At 38.4% G+C, this 13,257-nt stretch overlaps 1 protein-coding gene across 2 annotated transcripts in view; it reads right to left on the minus strand.

Annotated features, from left to right (window-relative positions):
* Positions 1-13,257, minus strand: part of rock2a (rho-associated, coiled-coil containing protein kinase 2a) — a 59,174-nt gene that overhangs the window by 30,888 nt on the left and 15,029 nt on the right. For both annotated transcript variants that reach the window (XM_057859147.1, XM_057859146.1), the window contains exons 2-3: positions 2,558-2,639; positions 2,374-2,474 (exon numbers count right to left, since the gene is read on the minus strand). In XM_057859147.1, the coding sequence (XP_057715130.1) occupies positions 2,374-2,474; positions 2,558-2,639 (183 nt within the window). The remainder of the gene's footprint in view (positions 1-2,373; positions 2,475-2,557; positions 2,640-13,257) is intronic.

Here is a 13,257-nt window from a genome sequence, read left to right on the forward strand (position 1 = left end):
ATTTAAAGATAGATTCAAGATAAGATTTCGCATCTCTGTTCAATAATACATGTTCTAACACCGACGTTGTCTGTTATTTTGCATCTAGTTCTACATATATATGATACTGTATCTACTGTAGCCGTATGTTTGTAGCAACTAGCAACTGGGAGTTGTTTGTCGCGGCTGTCAGTCGCAGTCAGGTATGATTGTTTTTTTATTTAGCGGCATGAGTTGAACATGATACTTACTCTCGGTCAGTTCCTCATTGCGTCCCAAAGACTGCGCTGACTGTGTTTTACTTCCACTTTACCTGGTATAATTCAATAATCGGAATTTGGATATTTGTGAATCGTTCTCGAATCTTCCACGGCCGAATCACGAATAATCTAAGAATCGGAAATTTCGCACGCCTCTAGTGCTTACATACATAATATTAAAATGTTTTTTTTTTCTCGATCTGATATGAAATTAGACTAAGGTTTTCCTGTTGTACGTCATTTCATATTACTATAATTATTTTTATGATACGATAATGCTGCCACACTTGCGTTTCACAGTTGGGATAGTGTCCTCAGACTTTAAACAGACCTTCTCTGGTGGGTTTCTTCAGATCAGTGATATTTTTTTCTCTTCCTGTATAGACTTGATCCTTCAGGTAACCCCAAAGGAAGAAGTCTGAGGTGTCTAATGTTAGGGCTGTGAGACGCCCACTCAAAATCAGTCTTGAAATTGATCATACGGCGTCCAAAGTTTTCTTTCAGACAGTCTTAGGAAAGCTTGACGGTGTAAGAGCTTGCTGGAACCAAAACCAGAACAATCACTGAACTGAAGAAAACCATCAGGAAGAGGGCCAATATGTTTTGATTTTTCCATTTATGTTTCAGATGTGCCTTTAAATACATCCACTAAGGTGCCTCTATGTTAGAGCAGGGCGGTAAACCGAAAATTTACCGTCACCGAAATTCTTAACGATGACCGACGTAATTTTGACCATGTCGGTAAATTCGGTAAATTAATAAAACAAGAAAATATAGTCCTTTCATCCCGCTTTGATTCTGTGTTGTTCGTCTATGTTCATTCCCCTTTAAGAAAGCAGTGAATGTGCTTACGTAGGGAGTCACGTGATCATCAGGAAGCCAATCAAACAAAAGCCCGGTAAGCTAACGCTAGCAGCTAACGCTACAAGCAAAACGTGATGGAGTGTGGCTTAAGGGAGGTTCACCAAACTTTCAACCGACATTTAGTAGACTCTTGGTGGCATCCAGACGGGCTTTCACCCGCTGTCCTCCTTTGTTCTCACGATTTCCGGAGATGGTGCTTTCAGTGCTTTCTACTGGTAGCCAGGCTAACGCTAGCTAGCGGCTAACGCTACAAATGAACGTTATGGAGTCGGATAGCGGCTCTAACCTTGTCGAAACGGCTGAACTTAATGAGTGGATTGGGCACGGACTGCATCTAGCAATTACTATGTGGCGTTATTTTGTATCTGTGTGTGATTCCTCTGATAGCTTTTGTGATGGTAAAGCATTCAGCATAAAGTACAATCCAACGGCAAAACTTAAAATGACCGAGAAATGGCCCCAGCTATTTTTATTGTGCGTGCATTTATTAAAAAATGCACTGGGGGGAAAAAAAACCTTAAACCATAAAGTAAACACTTGTATTTAATAATTATGTCACAGCAGCCATTAACAATAAGTTGTCTTTTTGAAGTGTACTGTTCAAGCTGCAAGTCATTTGTGTTACAATTACATGTTTGCACAGGCATATTGATTTTGACAATGTACATTGTTCAAGTCATACACGCTGTTATAATTGAATTGTGCTATATAAATAAATTTGCCTTGCCTTGCCTTGCCTTCATACTTGAATTCTTATTGCTTACAATACATTTTTATAAACTTAATGTTTAGACTGCATGTACAATTGTTAAATACAGTATATCAAATTGAATGCTGGTAAATAAATCAACAAGAAATAGTTAATCTGTATTTCATGCATTGATTCAGATTTTCAAATTATATAACAGTCCGCTTGGGCGAATTTATCGTCATTTATCGTTATCAAGATAAATCTGCTCAATTTATCGTGATACATGTTTAAGGCCATATCGCCCAGCCCTACTCTATGTAACCTCAATGTTGTTAATGAAACAAATAAAATGATAAAATAAGATCTTGTTAATCCTCATTGACCTTAAACAGGAAAAATTTAGTCGACTTTCATTGAGGGGATAAAAGGCACGTCTTTTTTATACTGTGTATGTAAAGTTGTATTTCCTACTACAACATACGTTGGGTAGTATTCCGTTAGGCATAAACTGCTTTATTGATATCAAATTATATTTATAATTTCAAATGACATCATTATTTTAACTTCAGGCCTACTCACCAGTTGAACCTCACCAAAAGCTCCTCGGCCAATCACTTTAACTCTGTCAAAGTCATCTGACTTCATCTGCAGATCTCGAACTTGTTTTATGACATTCTCATCTGAAGAAAAAGGTCATTAGTTTTCTCAATACTTTTCATAAAAACACCAGTCATGCTAATTTAAAAAACAAAAAAAAACTTACATCTATTTAGAAAGGTTTCAATGTTTTTATTCTTGCGAAGTGCAGGATAGTCCAAATCTAGGACCACAGCATTTAAGGAGTCCTGGAGGGGAGAAAAAAAAAAGAATCATATTTAGTTTTTAGTTCCACTAGCTACCAAAAAAAAAATGACAGCAACAATACGCCAACACATTAATATAGCCTGTCATGGAATGATTTTTTTTTTTTGTATATTGTATGTGTGATGTGTCGGAGGGATTTGTGTGTCCTACTGATCCAGCAAACTTGTCTGGGGCAATGTTTAGCGAGCAGACCTCCTATCACCAACCCTACAAATTTGAGTCAAGTAGGTTGATCCGTTAAAGTTATTGCGAAATTCATTTTCGGACCTTTGACCTCATTACCCCAAAATGTAATCACCTCTTCCATTTCTTATTACAAATATATCCCGCAAGTTTGACAATTATCAGTTTATTTGTTGTGGAGTTATATACAACACAAACATACAGACAAAAAGACATATGGAAACTAATACATACTGTAACCTCCACATTTGCTAGGTTTCACCTTCTTGCAGAGGTAATCATAAATTCTGATTTAGGTATAATATTCTAAATAAACTCTATTGTGTCTTTCCCTCCCACATCCTAGCTTGTATTGCCAACAACAAACAACATTACAAAATAAAATGTTTGCAGGGTATGACTCCACAAGAAGAAAGACCACAAGACTGGCATGTTTTAACTATGGACAATGATGACTGTTGCTGCCTAAAACATGTCAGCTCATTCGCATTTAAAAAAAAAAAATACTGTAATAATTATCTACAGAGTGTTTTGAAAATATGATATCTATTTAGTGTTATATCACCATTTCTTTCAAAATTCAGTGTTGGTCAAACAAACAGCACTAAATCAAAGTAATTGTACAGAAGTAAATTGTATCGAACAGGTATAATTACATTGGTGTAACATGTTTTATGCATCATGGGGAACTACGCAGCCCTATCTAATACGTTTTCCGTTAATTTATTAAGGAAGAGGTGTGGTTCAACACATGTGTGAACGTATTTGTACAGTGAGATGTGGAGAGGGCCTTTGTCCATTTGTCCTTTTTTTTTTTTTTTTCTCAGTGTCTTATCTAGCTTGCCTGCTGTTATTTTCAAACATTTCCAAAACGGCTAGAGTCAGTCTGCAGCGCACTAACACTCTTGTTTCACCGTCTCAACAGTACTTCCCCATTAAAGGACTAACCTCACACAAAGCTACTATTTAAGGGAAAAAATACACATGCAGGGGGCGGAGAAGGGCACACAGGGAGGGTGTGTGTATGTGTGTGCGCACATACAAATACAGTACATGCACTAGGATCGCCCAAAAAGCAATCCAGGAAATGATCCACCCCGCCCCGTGTTTGTCAGATAATTTTACTATGACATAAAGACGGTCCCTGTGTGCAACTCATTTCCTTTGCAACCGCATTTGGTTGCTATCTTACCCTCAGAAATTTGCAAAATCCAAAAAGTACTGTAGTAAAAGTAATGATGGTATGTTTCCATGCTACACTTAGATGTTAAACAAACCAAATGCATTGCTTCTGTGGTCACATTGCAATTACGTCGTGGTTTAGTGAGATCAGGGAATACAGAGACTTACAATGACACACCAGAAGGAAAAAAAAATCTATTTTAAGATTTGGCTGAACATGGTTTTTGTGGTATGTTGCATTTTTAGAGGGAAAATGTATGTAATTTTTAAAGTTTTAAAGAAGTTTGGTTTCTTTACAAGTGATGCTATTATTGCCCACTGAGCCAAATATAAGCCCGTTTCTAAGTTGGCACATTCATATAATTCAATAAATAATATAGCATAAGTTAGTCTCTTCAATCAATCCACTCTCTTTTAGTCTCTGATATTACGTTACGTCACAAGCTGGCTAAAATGGGGAATTCATGGCGTAAACAGAGAGGCCTTGCCCCACTATGTCCCTACATGACCCCTACAGTGGCTATTTACTGCAAATGTATCTTCCTCATAGATAATAATACAACCCATTTCTACTACAGCGTGCAGCTAGGCATTCAGCTATGCCTACAAATAACAAAACCTAATAAAAACACATTTTCTCCAATGTGTTTTGTTTTTTTTGGGAAGTTGATGTAATGCGGGGCGAAACGACTTGCCTCGCGAAAGAGTTTTTGAGATCTGCAACATAGCACGTAGCATAAACGGAGGGGAAAAAAATAATCGAGCACCGCCAGGGAGGCCTCAGTTGGTGACTGCTGGACAAGCGCCGCTAGGGAAGCCTCAGCTGTTGGCCGCTAGATACTGACAAGCACAGGGGTAAAAGTGGCAAGAATTTCTTCCTGGAACTCCCAGACAAAAAGGTCGCCACGGAGCCATATGTTTTTTTGGGGGGGGTTCATATTTACTAAAACCGCAGAAATGCAAAAAAAACACACAAAAAATGTTTTACACATGCATTAGGCTACTCCATTACACTTACTGTAACAAGGTATACAGGTACATGAGAAACTGATTTTCATTCCAAATCATATTTTAAAGTAACATACATGAACAAAATGACTTACATTATGCACAGTGAAATGGAATATATTTTGAAGATAACACAAACATTGACGTTTTTTATATTATAAGGAAATAAGTAGCCTAGCATAGGTAAGTGAATAAAAATAAGTCCAGAGTGCACATAAACTATACTGCCAAATGTATCACATTGGAAACAAGCATTTGTGTACCTCATTGCAGTAAAAAAAAAAAAAAAAAAAAAAAAAAGTTTAAAACCTTTTTGTGTTCCATCTCACTTTAATTATATTTGTATTACCACAAGAACTGCATGAAATGCTTAACGTATCATTAATGATAAAAATTAAAGAACATATATATACATATTAATTTTTAAAACTTCAATTTTTTATTACCTTTAAGGACCACATAAAGCTTTCAAATTGAAAAAAATCGGAATTTTCTGTTCATTATTTCTAGGGTCAAGCGTTATAAGGTTAACATGATGTTCTGAACCTCCCCATCAGAGAAAATAAAATAAGTCTCTTCAACTCTTTCCTATGTCTTAAAGATCTGATCAATTTTCCGTTGCATTGCCGTTTTTTTTATCGCATTAATTCAACTAGCTTGTTCTTTTTGTTTTTTTGTCCATTTGGAAAATATGTGCATTTGGACCAATCAGAGCTAACTATCCATGCTGATCACATGTCAGCATGTCAGCCGATTGAACCGGCAACTGGAGTCCCAGCCAGGGAGGGTGGTTAGCTGAGTGCATGCACACATCAACACGACACATCAGACACACGCTGGGAGAACTCCGTGCTGTCCGTGGAATAAATGAATAATAAATATCAGTGGAAACGGATGATGCTACACAAGCACTTTATTATGCTTGATGTTAACACTTGTGTGTGTAAATCTGACGTTAGTAGATTGTTTTCCTCATGGAAATGCCTGTGTGGCAGCCAGGCAGGTTGTTATGAGCATGGAGTTTTTACAGTTGCAGTCATATTTTCGGGATCAAAGCACCGTTCCGGTGCCAAAGGTTTTGCCGGAATGGCATTCCGGCCCGTTCCGACCCACTTTCACCCCTGGACAAGCATCTAGCATTGTACAACAGGGCGAATACTGGGTGAATCAGGGAAAGCTACAATTTTTTAAATGGTCAGCTAAATTTCAACTGAGGCAGTTTCTTCCGGGGTTTAGATTTGAGAGTGTCTGTCCACCCAACATAGAGCCTCTTTGGAAGATGCGGAGCCAATTAGAGAAGATTTGTACATGATTGATAATGGTCTGGTTCAGTAGATACGCCCACACAGTCCAGCAAGTGGAAGGAACGCTCTATTTTTCAACATTTAGAAGCTTTATTTTACATACTTGTCAATCGTTTTACTCATTAATATTTGTCAGGATTGGGGTGGAAGAAAAAGAAATGACAAAAATGGCTGTTTGCCCATTAGCCTGAGGAATCCAAAGTACAGAGCTGCAATGTTTGAAATCACTGTCTAAACAAACTCTTGCTTGCAAAATCCAAAAGCTCACTCTGACTTAAAATGCAAATCTATTCATCATATTTTGGGGGTGGAATAAGATTTAATATAAAAAAACTGTATTCCAAGCTAATCAAGACAGCAGTGGATCAGAATTATGTAAATATTTCTTCACAATAAATGTTTCATCTAAATTAAACCTCATATAAAAGTAATTTTCCATTTACCATGGATCGTCAAACAAAGACATATCAGTTCCAACCTATGAAGGCAGTTGTCAGGTGAGACTGGTTAGACAAAAAAAAAATAATAATAATAATCATAATAATAATAACTAGAGTTCATTAATAAAATGACCTAAAATGCTAACAAGATTCTAGAGGCCATTTGTCAACTACTTGGCTGAACAGCTTTCTATTAATATTAATTAACTGACAAGTGTTGAAGTTGCAAAGCTTTCTGCACATTTTTGTGGCGTAATTGGATCTGCTGCACCTATCTTCTGGTCCTTGCATTTAAAATGTGACATTCTTTTCAAATCCAGCCACATACTTTGATATTTTATTGATTGATTGATTTTTACTGATGAAGTAAGAGTATCTATCCTGTCGAGAATCTTTTTTTCTCCCTCCCTGGAGCTATTAGATTCTGGTTGGTTGCTTGGCAACTACTGCAAAATGCAAATAAGAGCATTGTTTAGTTGCAAGGTACTTGTAAAAGTAATATATATTGCAATCTCTGCTATAAAACGTTTTTAACTTGCTAGATGGAACTCTTGGTCGAGACAGCCCATCTACCCGCCCGCCATTGGGCAAGTGAAACAAAAACAAGCAGCCCCACAAAAACAATTGAATGAGTGTCACTGTTTTGATTGCATTCCAGACGTTTTAAAAATAGTTGTCAAGATAAACGGTGGGCTGAGCACAGTGAGGGAGGACAGGGGTTGGCATGGCCCATAAACTCTCCATAACAGACAACAGCAGGAATCCAGTAAAGGCTCTCAGATAGCACAGTAAATGTGCCCTCAGGGGATCGCAGGAGTTGGTCTAACTCTTAGATTTGAATGATTTCTGTCCCATGCTCCCGTGCCCTGTGCATTTTTGCACCCAGTATTTATTAATATATCAGTCAACTGAGGAATGTGCTGGAAAAATATGGCAATGGGAGGAACTTGGTGCCCATGAGGTCCAACATCAAACTTCACTGACTCTCAATCTCAATGATCTTAAGTGGAGAGATCACTCCTACTAACACCGTTTTTCTTTGTGCATATCCCTTATGCTATTTCTGACAAACTTCCAAAAGAAAGTTAAAGTCACAATCTATTCCATGATGCAGGTTAACCACACAGTTGTTGTTGTTGTTTTTTTTTTTCCAAAATACTTTCTTGAAAACAGAATTACCATAATCCTTTTAAGGTTCAGACCACTACGTTATTAGAGAGTAGCGGATAATGCAGAATCAACATCTAACTGTACGCATGAGCCTTGACATTAAAGATCAGCGTGACAGCCGAATTTTTTTACAGAATGCTTTTCTTATGGTTCTAAATTTGGATCCGTTATTCCACTGCAGCCCATTGCATTTTAAAGGGATGCAGTTATTAGTACATACTGTAGCTGCGTGTGAGCCTTTTTGGGTTTCAAAAGGTTCCCATTCACTGCGGATATTCGCCAAAAAAAGCTCTACTACTGTGGGACCATTGGACTTATGAGGAAGTGAGTTAACATCGTATTTTGTATTATGTCAAATACTGGGATCATGGCACACGTTTTAATACGGAGGTGGCTTGCATTTTGTGGCTGATTGTACACAGAGAATGGCATTCGGCCGACGACCACCGGCTTGTCGCACATCCCCCTCGGTCCTTCGCGTGCCCGCGGGGAGAGCCCTATAGACCCTACCCACCGACGTCACAAAATCACGTGCTCGCTGTATGGTTCCGCCCCCTTGCCCGTCATTTTGTGTCTGTATTATCAATGGTCTCAATTGATCGAGCAATTTATAATGCATTTCATGGAAGACCCGGTGCTTTCGGATGCCGTAAACTCACTTGATGCGTTGCATAAAAGGCGTTATGTGGAAAAGCTTCAGTTTATCCATTCGCCAGATCCATATTTGATGCCTAAATCGATGTTTTTCGACCCGCTGTCTCTGCCGTATTTGCTTGACATCTGCTAGCTACCCTCATATGTACAACTATCTTGTCCACACAAAATCAGCCTATTCTCACGAAAGTTTGAAAAACTTTAAGAGCTTGGAGGCTTATAAATACTTCGTTGCTGGTTGGGTGAAACAGGTCCTTGTCCACGAAAATTCGGCAGGAATCTATCTTGTGCTTGGAAAGGTGAGTTACGAAATTTTCAATTCAAAATCTTTTGTTATTGCTAACATCCACTGTCAAGTCTAATGTATTTCATGTCGTTTGTCAATGGAGTTAGGGCTTTTAATGTTTATATGGTTTAGCGATAGCACTCTCACTACATACATACGTGTATGTTGTCGGCGATTAGCCTAGCAATGATCTTAATTGTGGTTGTCAGCCCAAAACCCTCTAAATATATATTAAATGCATCTTACCAGATATAAAATGACTACTACATAATCTGTGGTAATCGTTTGGAGCCCAGTTTTCTCGTCGAATTGCAGCAGCCCATCTCGCTCTCTTCTCTCCGGTTCTCTCGGAATCCGGTAGAACTTCAAGTCTCTCCGTCTTCTCCGTCTACTCTGTTATTGCAACCGACCGCCACACACGCCTTCACCATTTTGATTATTAATGTTAACGAGCAGAAAAACACGTCGTAAATAGGAGGAATGTACGTAGCCGTAACAGGTAAACATGATGTGTTGTCGGACAATTGGGCAGCACCAGTCAGGAGGAAGGAGTTGTGACGTCACGTGGGTAGGGTCTATACTCTGCTTATTGGCCTCTTTGTGTGCCTGGTGTTCTGTCAAATTTTCAACACCATCATAAATTGCAACTTTGCTATAAAAATGGACGCGAATACAGTGATTACAAAGTAAACACTACAAACTTTCTTTAAATAAAGAACAATTTACTTAATCATGGACAGAGATGTAGAAAAGTTCTCCTCAGACACATCCTGCCATGTTAGCTGCACAACAACTACACGCCACTCTCTCACTGTTTACGTCTTCGCCGTGTAGTAAAGCATTATTTTACGCCATATTCGTGTTGACCATGTGGCAGCTACGCGCTCCTCCAAGGTCGGATGGTTTGTCCAGCTGCTTCCCCGGCAAACTAGCTCTCCTACCCGCAGCAGGGAAACGAGTCCGACAAGCTGTAACTTGCTCTACCGGCAACCCACCCGGCGAAGACAATCGACAACTCCGCCGCCGTGTGACATTATCCTGGGTAGTTTTGTGTGATTTTCGCTTCGAAAAGCGAAAATACCGTAATTTCCCGAATATAACGCGCACTTTTTTCCCCCAAAATCAACTTGTAAAATCATGGTGCGCATTATAAACGGGTACATGGATGGAGACAGAAATATACATATATATATAAAAAACGATTCTTTTTTTAATTGACACGGCCACGTTGTGTTGAAGAAACGTATGCCGCGTTCCGTTGCTGACCATTACGGTACGTGACATCACCATTTTGTTTCAGTAATACTTCACTCTGATCAGCCGAATGATTTCGTCTGTGTTAAATTCTGCTTTTTTCAATCTTCTCAAAGCCCTAGATTTTACAAGTAAATTTGGGGTGCGCATTATACAGGGGTGCGCCTTATATTCGGGAAATTACGGTACGACTTTGAAACATCACTCGGTTAGGGTTAGCATGTCGGCTAGCTGTCACACCTCCTGGTTTGTTTACGCTCTCCGAAGCTGGCCCTTCATTTAAAGTACACCATTTTATTTCCTATTGCATTGCTTTTGTTTGCATACTATTTTCTTCAACTTCGGTTAAGAAAGCAAAAGATGTGAAAATTACACTGTTATACAGTTGTTATGTATATCTTGAATTAATTTGTTGTTGCCGCTGACTGCATACAAGCTTGCAAGGATAAACCTGTGCATACACTATATACATGTTTGTCTAGGAAAAGAAAAAAATGATTGTGTGTGGGAGGTTATGTCTCACCAGTTGGTAGAGAATGCTGAAGCTAGATGGAGAGTGTTATGTGTGGGAGCCTCATGTTCTCAGCTCCGCTCACTCACGCCCTCATCCAAAACTAAAAATACATGAAGACGAAGGTGGCAAACTCTACAACATGTCCACACGAAGTAATTTGCAAATCCGACAACAAAAACTGCAGATATCGTCTGTGGTGTTCTGACATTTGCAAAATATACTGAATGGTTGCCCAATTCATGTTCAGACACTTTTATTGGTGCACCTTAATTGATTCAGTAAATTTCTACTTTAGTACAGTGCTGCAACAAAAAAGCAGAAAAAAACTTCGGATCAAGTTTTGCTGCTTCGAGTATTCATTTGGCATTTTAATGGTTTGAAAGTGTTTGCATTTAATTTTATTGATTTGGGTGGATACACTGCCCTCTAGTGACAACAGTGATTATGACATAACACATTCAACATAGCTGAATCCAGCTGCTCCCTGTTAAGACCAACCTAGTATGTTTTTTTTTAATGCATTCATAATTTAGTTTATAGGTATATTTAGCTGTTTTTTTGTTTTGTTTTGTTTTGTTTTGTTTTTGTTGTTAACATGTGTCTGTACGATTTGGTAAGAGTATTGTATTAATAAATAAATAAAAACAGCATTGCACAGCATTTAAGCTAGAGGACTTTTGTTAAGCAAGTTAGCCAATTGTTCTTAGATCCTCATTTGTTTATTTTATTTTCATTTATTTTCAAATGCATTTATTGCTCTTGTGAAATAAAAGTGCAATTCTGTATAGTCTGAAGAAACATTCTGGAATTGTATTTTGTGTTCGCATTTAGTGCTCTTTTGTAAGTGCAATCTTAGCAAGTCTTTCTTTTACATCTTCTAAAATTTATTCTGCAACCCATTGAATGTTCCTAATCAGATTACTTGATTATTCAAACTGACTAGTTGATAGATTAATCGACTACTAAAATAATCGATAGCTGCAGCCCAACTTTAGTATGAGCTTTACCTACCTATGTTGTTCTGGCCTAGACAATGCAGATACAAGCCTTGCATTAGCTGCAATTAGTTTGGTTAGTTACATTAGATGATTTACTATCTTAATGTATAGGAGCTTGACAGGTAAGGTGTTGATTGACAACGTGACAGTTGTAGTGCCCTGTTGGGTGGTCATTTTGGATATTATGCAGTGCTCGTCTTTCACATACTGCAAGGAGGGGTATGACAGAACAATGCACACATTGATATTGGGAGCAATCAACAGCTAGAGCTGGGGGGGGGGGGGGGGGTCAAATAACTCTGATAGATTAACTATAAAATAGGTCCAAAACTCAATCTCTGAGATAAAATATGACAATATATTTGACTGTAAATACACAGATTCAACACTGGCTGACTACTGGTTGAGAAAGTGCTTCATTACAAGCAGCTGTTCAGTTTCTGTTTATTTTTATTTATTTATTTAAATAGTGTTTGTGACACAAAGTACAGTATCTGCTTCTTAGAGTGCACTAAGTCGAGTTTTTTTATGCACTAGTATTTATTTTATTTTTTTTTGTATATACAGTCTTAACATTAGTCGCGGAATAATACTGACTGAAAGACTTGCTGTAGCAATTGTTTGTATGCATACAACTCAACTTCCCACTGATAATGCACCACGCTTTACAAATTTCATTCACTAGCAAACAGCACCTTCAGCATCATTTGTTGCAGCCAAACAACCAACAGTGTACTCATTCTTCCCTCTATTGAGTCAAGACCAAAAGTATTAAAAAAATATATTCCGAAGAATCAACAAATTACTGATTTTCAATTACCGTGAAGCATGCTTGACTAAAGATCGCACCCAGCAATTTTTACAAGAAAACAGACTTTGTTCATATTAGGATTGGGCATTGAACATCGAGCATCGATGGGACCCGGTTCTAACACTCCGGTTCTCCCGAAACCGTTCGAATTTTTAAATTTCAGTTCCTTGTTTCGATGCCCTGACCGCTAAGCGGAAAAAATTGCTGCCGAAAATCACGAAGAAGAAGCCACAAGAAGTGCATGTTTGTGCATTGCAACTTGATTACAATCATGGACGCGGTGAGGCGGCGCTCAAAAGTTTGGCTTAACTTTAGGGGGAAAAAATGAGTAGTCAGCTCAGTGCAACATTTGCACCACAACTACATCATGCAAAGGCGGCTGCACGACCAATTATGCACGACCGGCTTCAATACGAGTGCCAAGTGCATAGCTAGCTGAGTGCTGCGTATTTGACACGTTGCGCAATCTAGGTAAGTAAAACAATACATTACGTCTGTCTTCTGCTGTCCCAGCGACTCGACCCTGGATTAAGCAGATGATGGATGGATGGAGTAGTATGAGAATAAATCGTATTATTACGTCGGGCTATGGTCGATATCATATGTACTGTAAATAGAACTAAATACGAAATGACATACTAGGCGGCGTTAGATCATGTAAAGAGAACTAGATGCAAAATGACAGACTCGCTAGCGTTAGTAAACAGCCGCCATTTTACTTTTTTAATAAACTCGTAACAGTGAAAACATAGCACATCACATCACATAGCATCCTAGCATTGACGCGCTCATCTC

This window comes from Corythoichthys intestinalis, chromosome 15 (assembly GCF_030265065.1).
Source record: "Corythoichthys intestinalis isolate RoL2023-P3 chromosome 15, ASM3026506v1, whole genome shotgun sequence".
In the NCBI taxonomy this organism is placed as follows: domain Eukaryota; kingdom Metazoa; phylum Chordata; class Actinopteri; order Syngnathiformes; family Syngnathidae; genus Corythoichthys; species Corythoichthys intestinalis.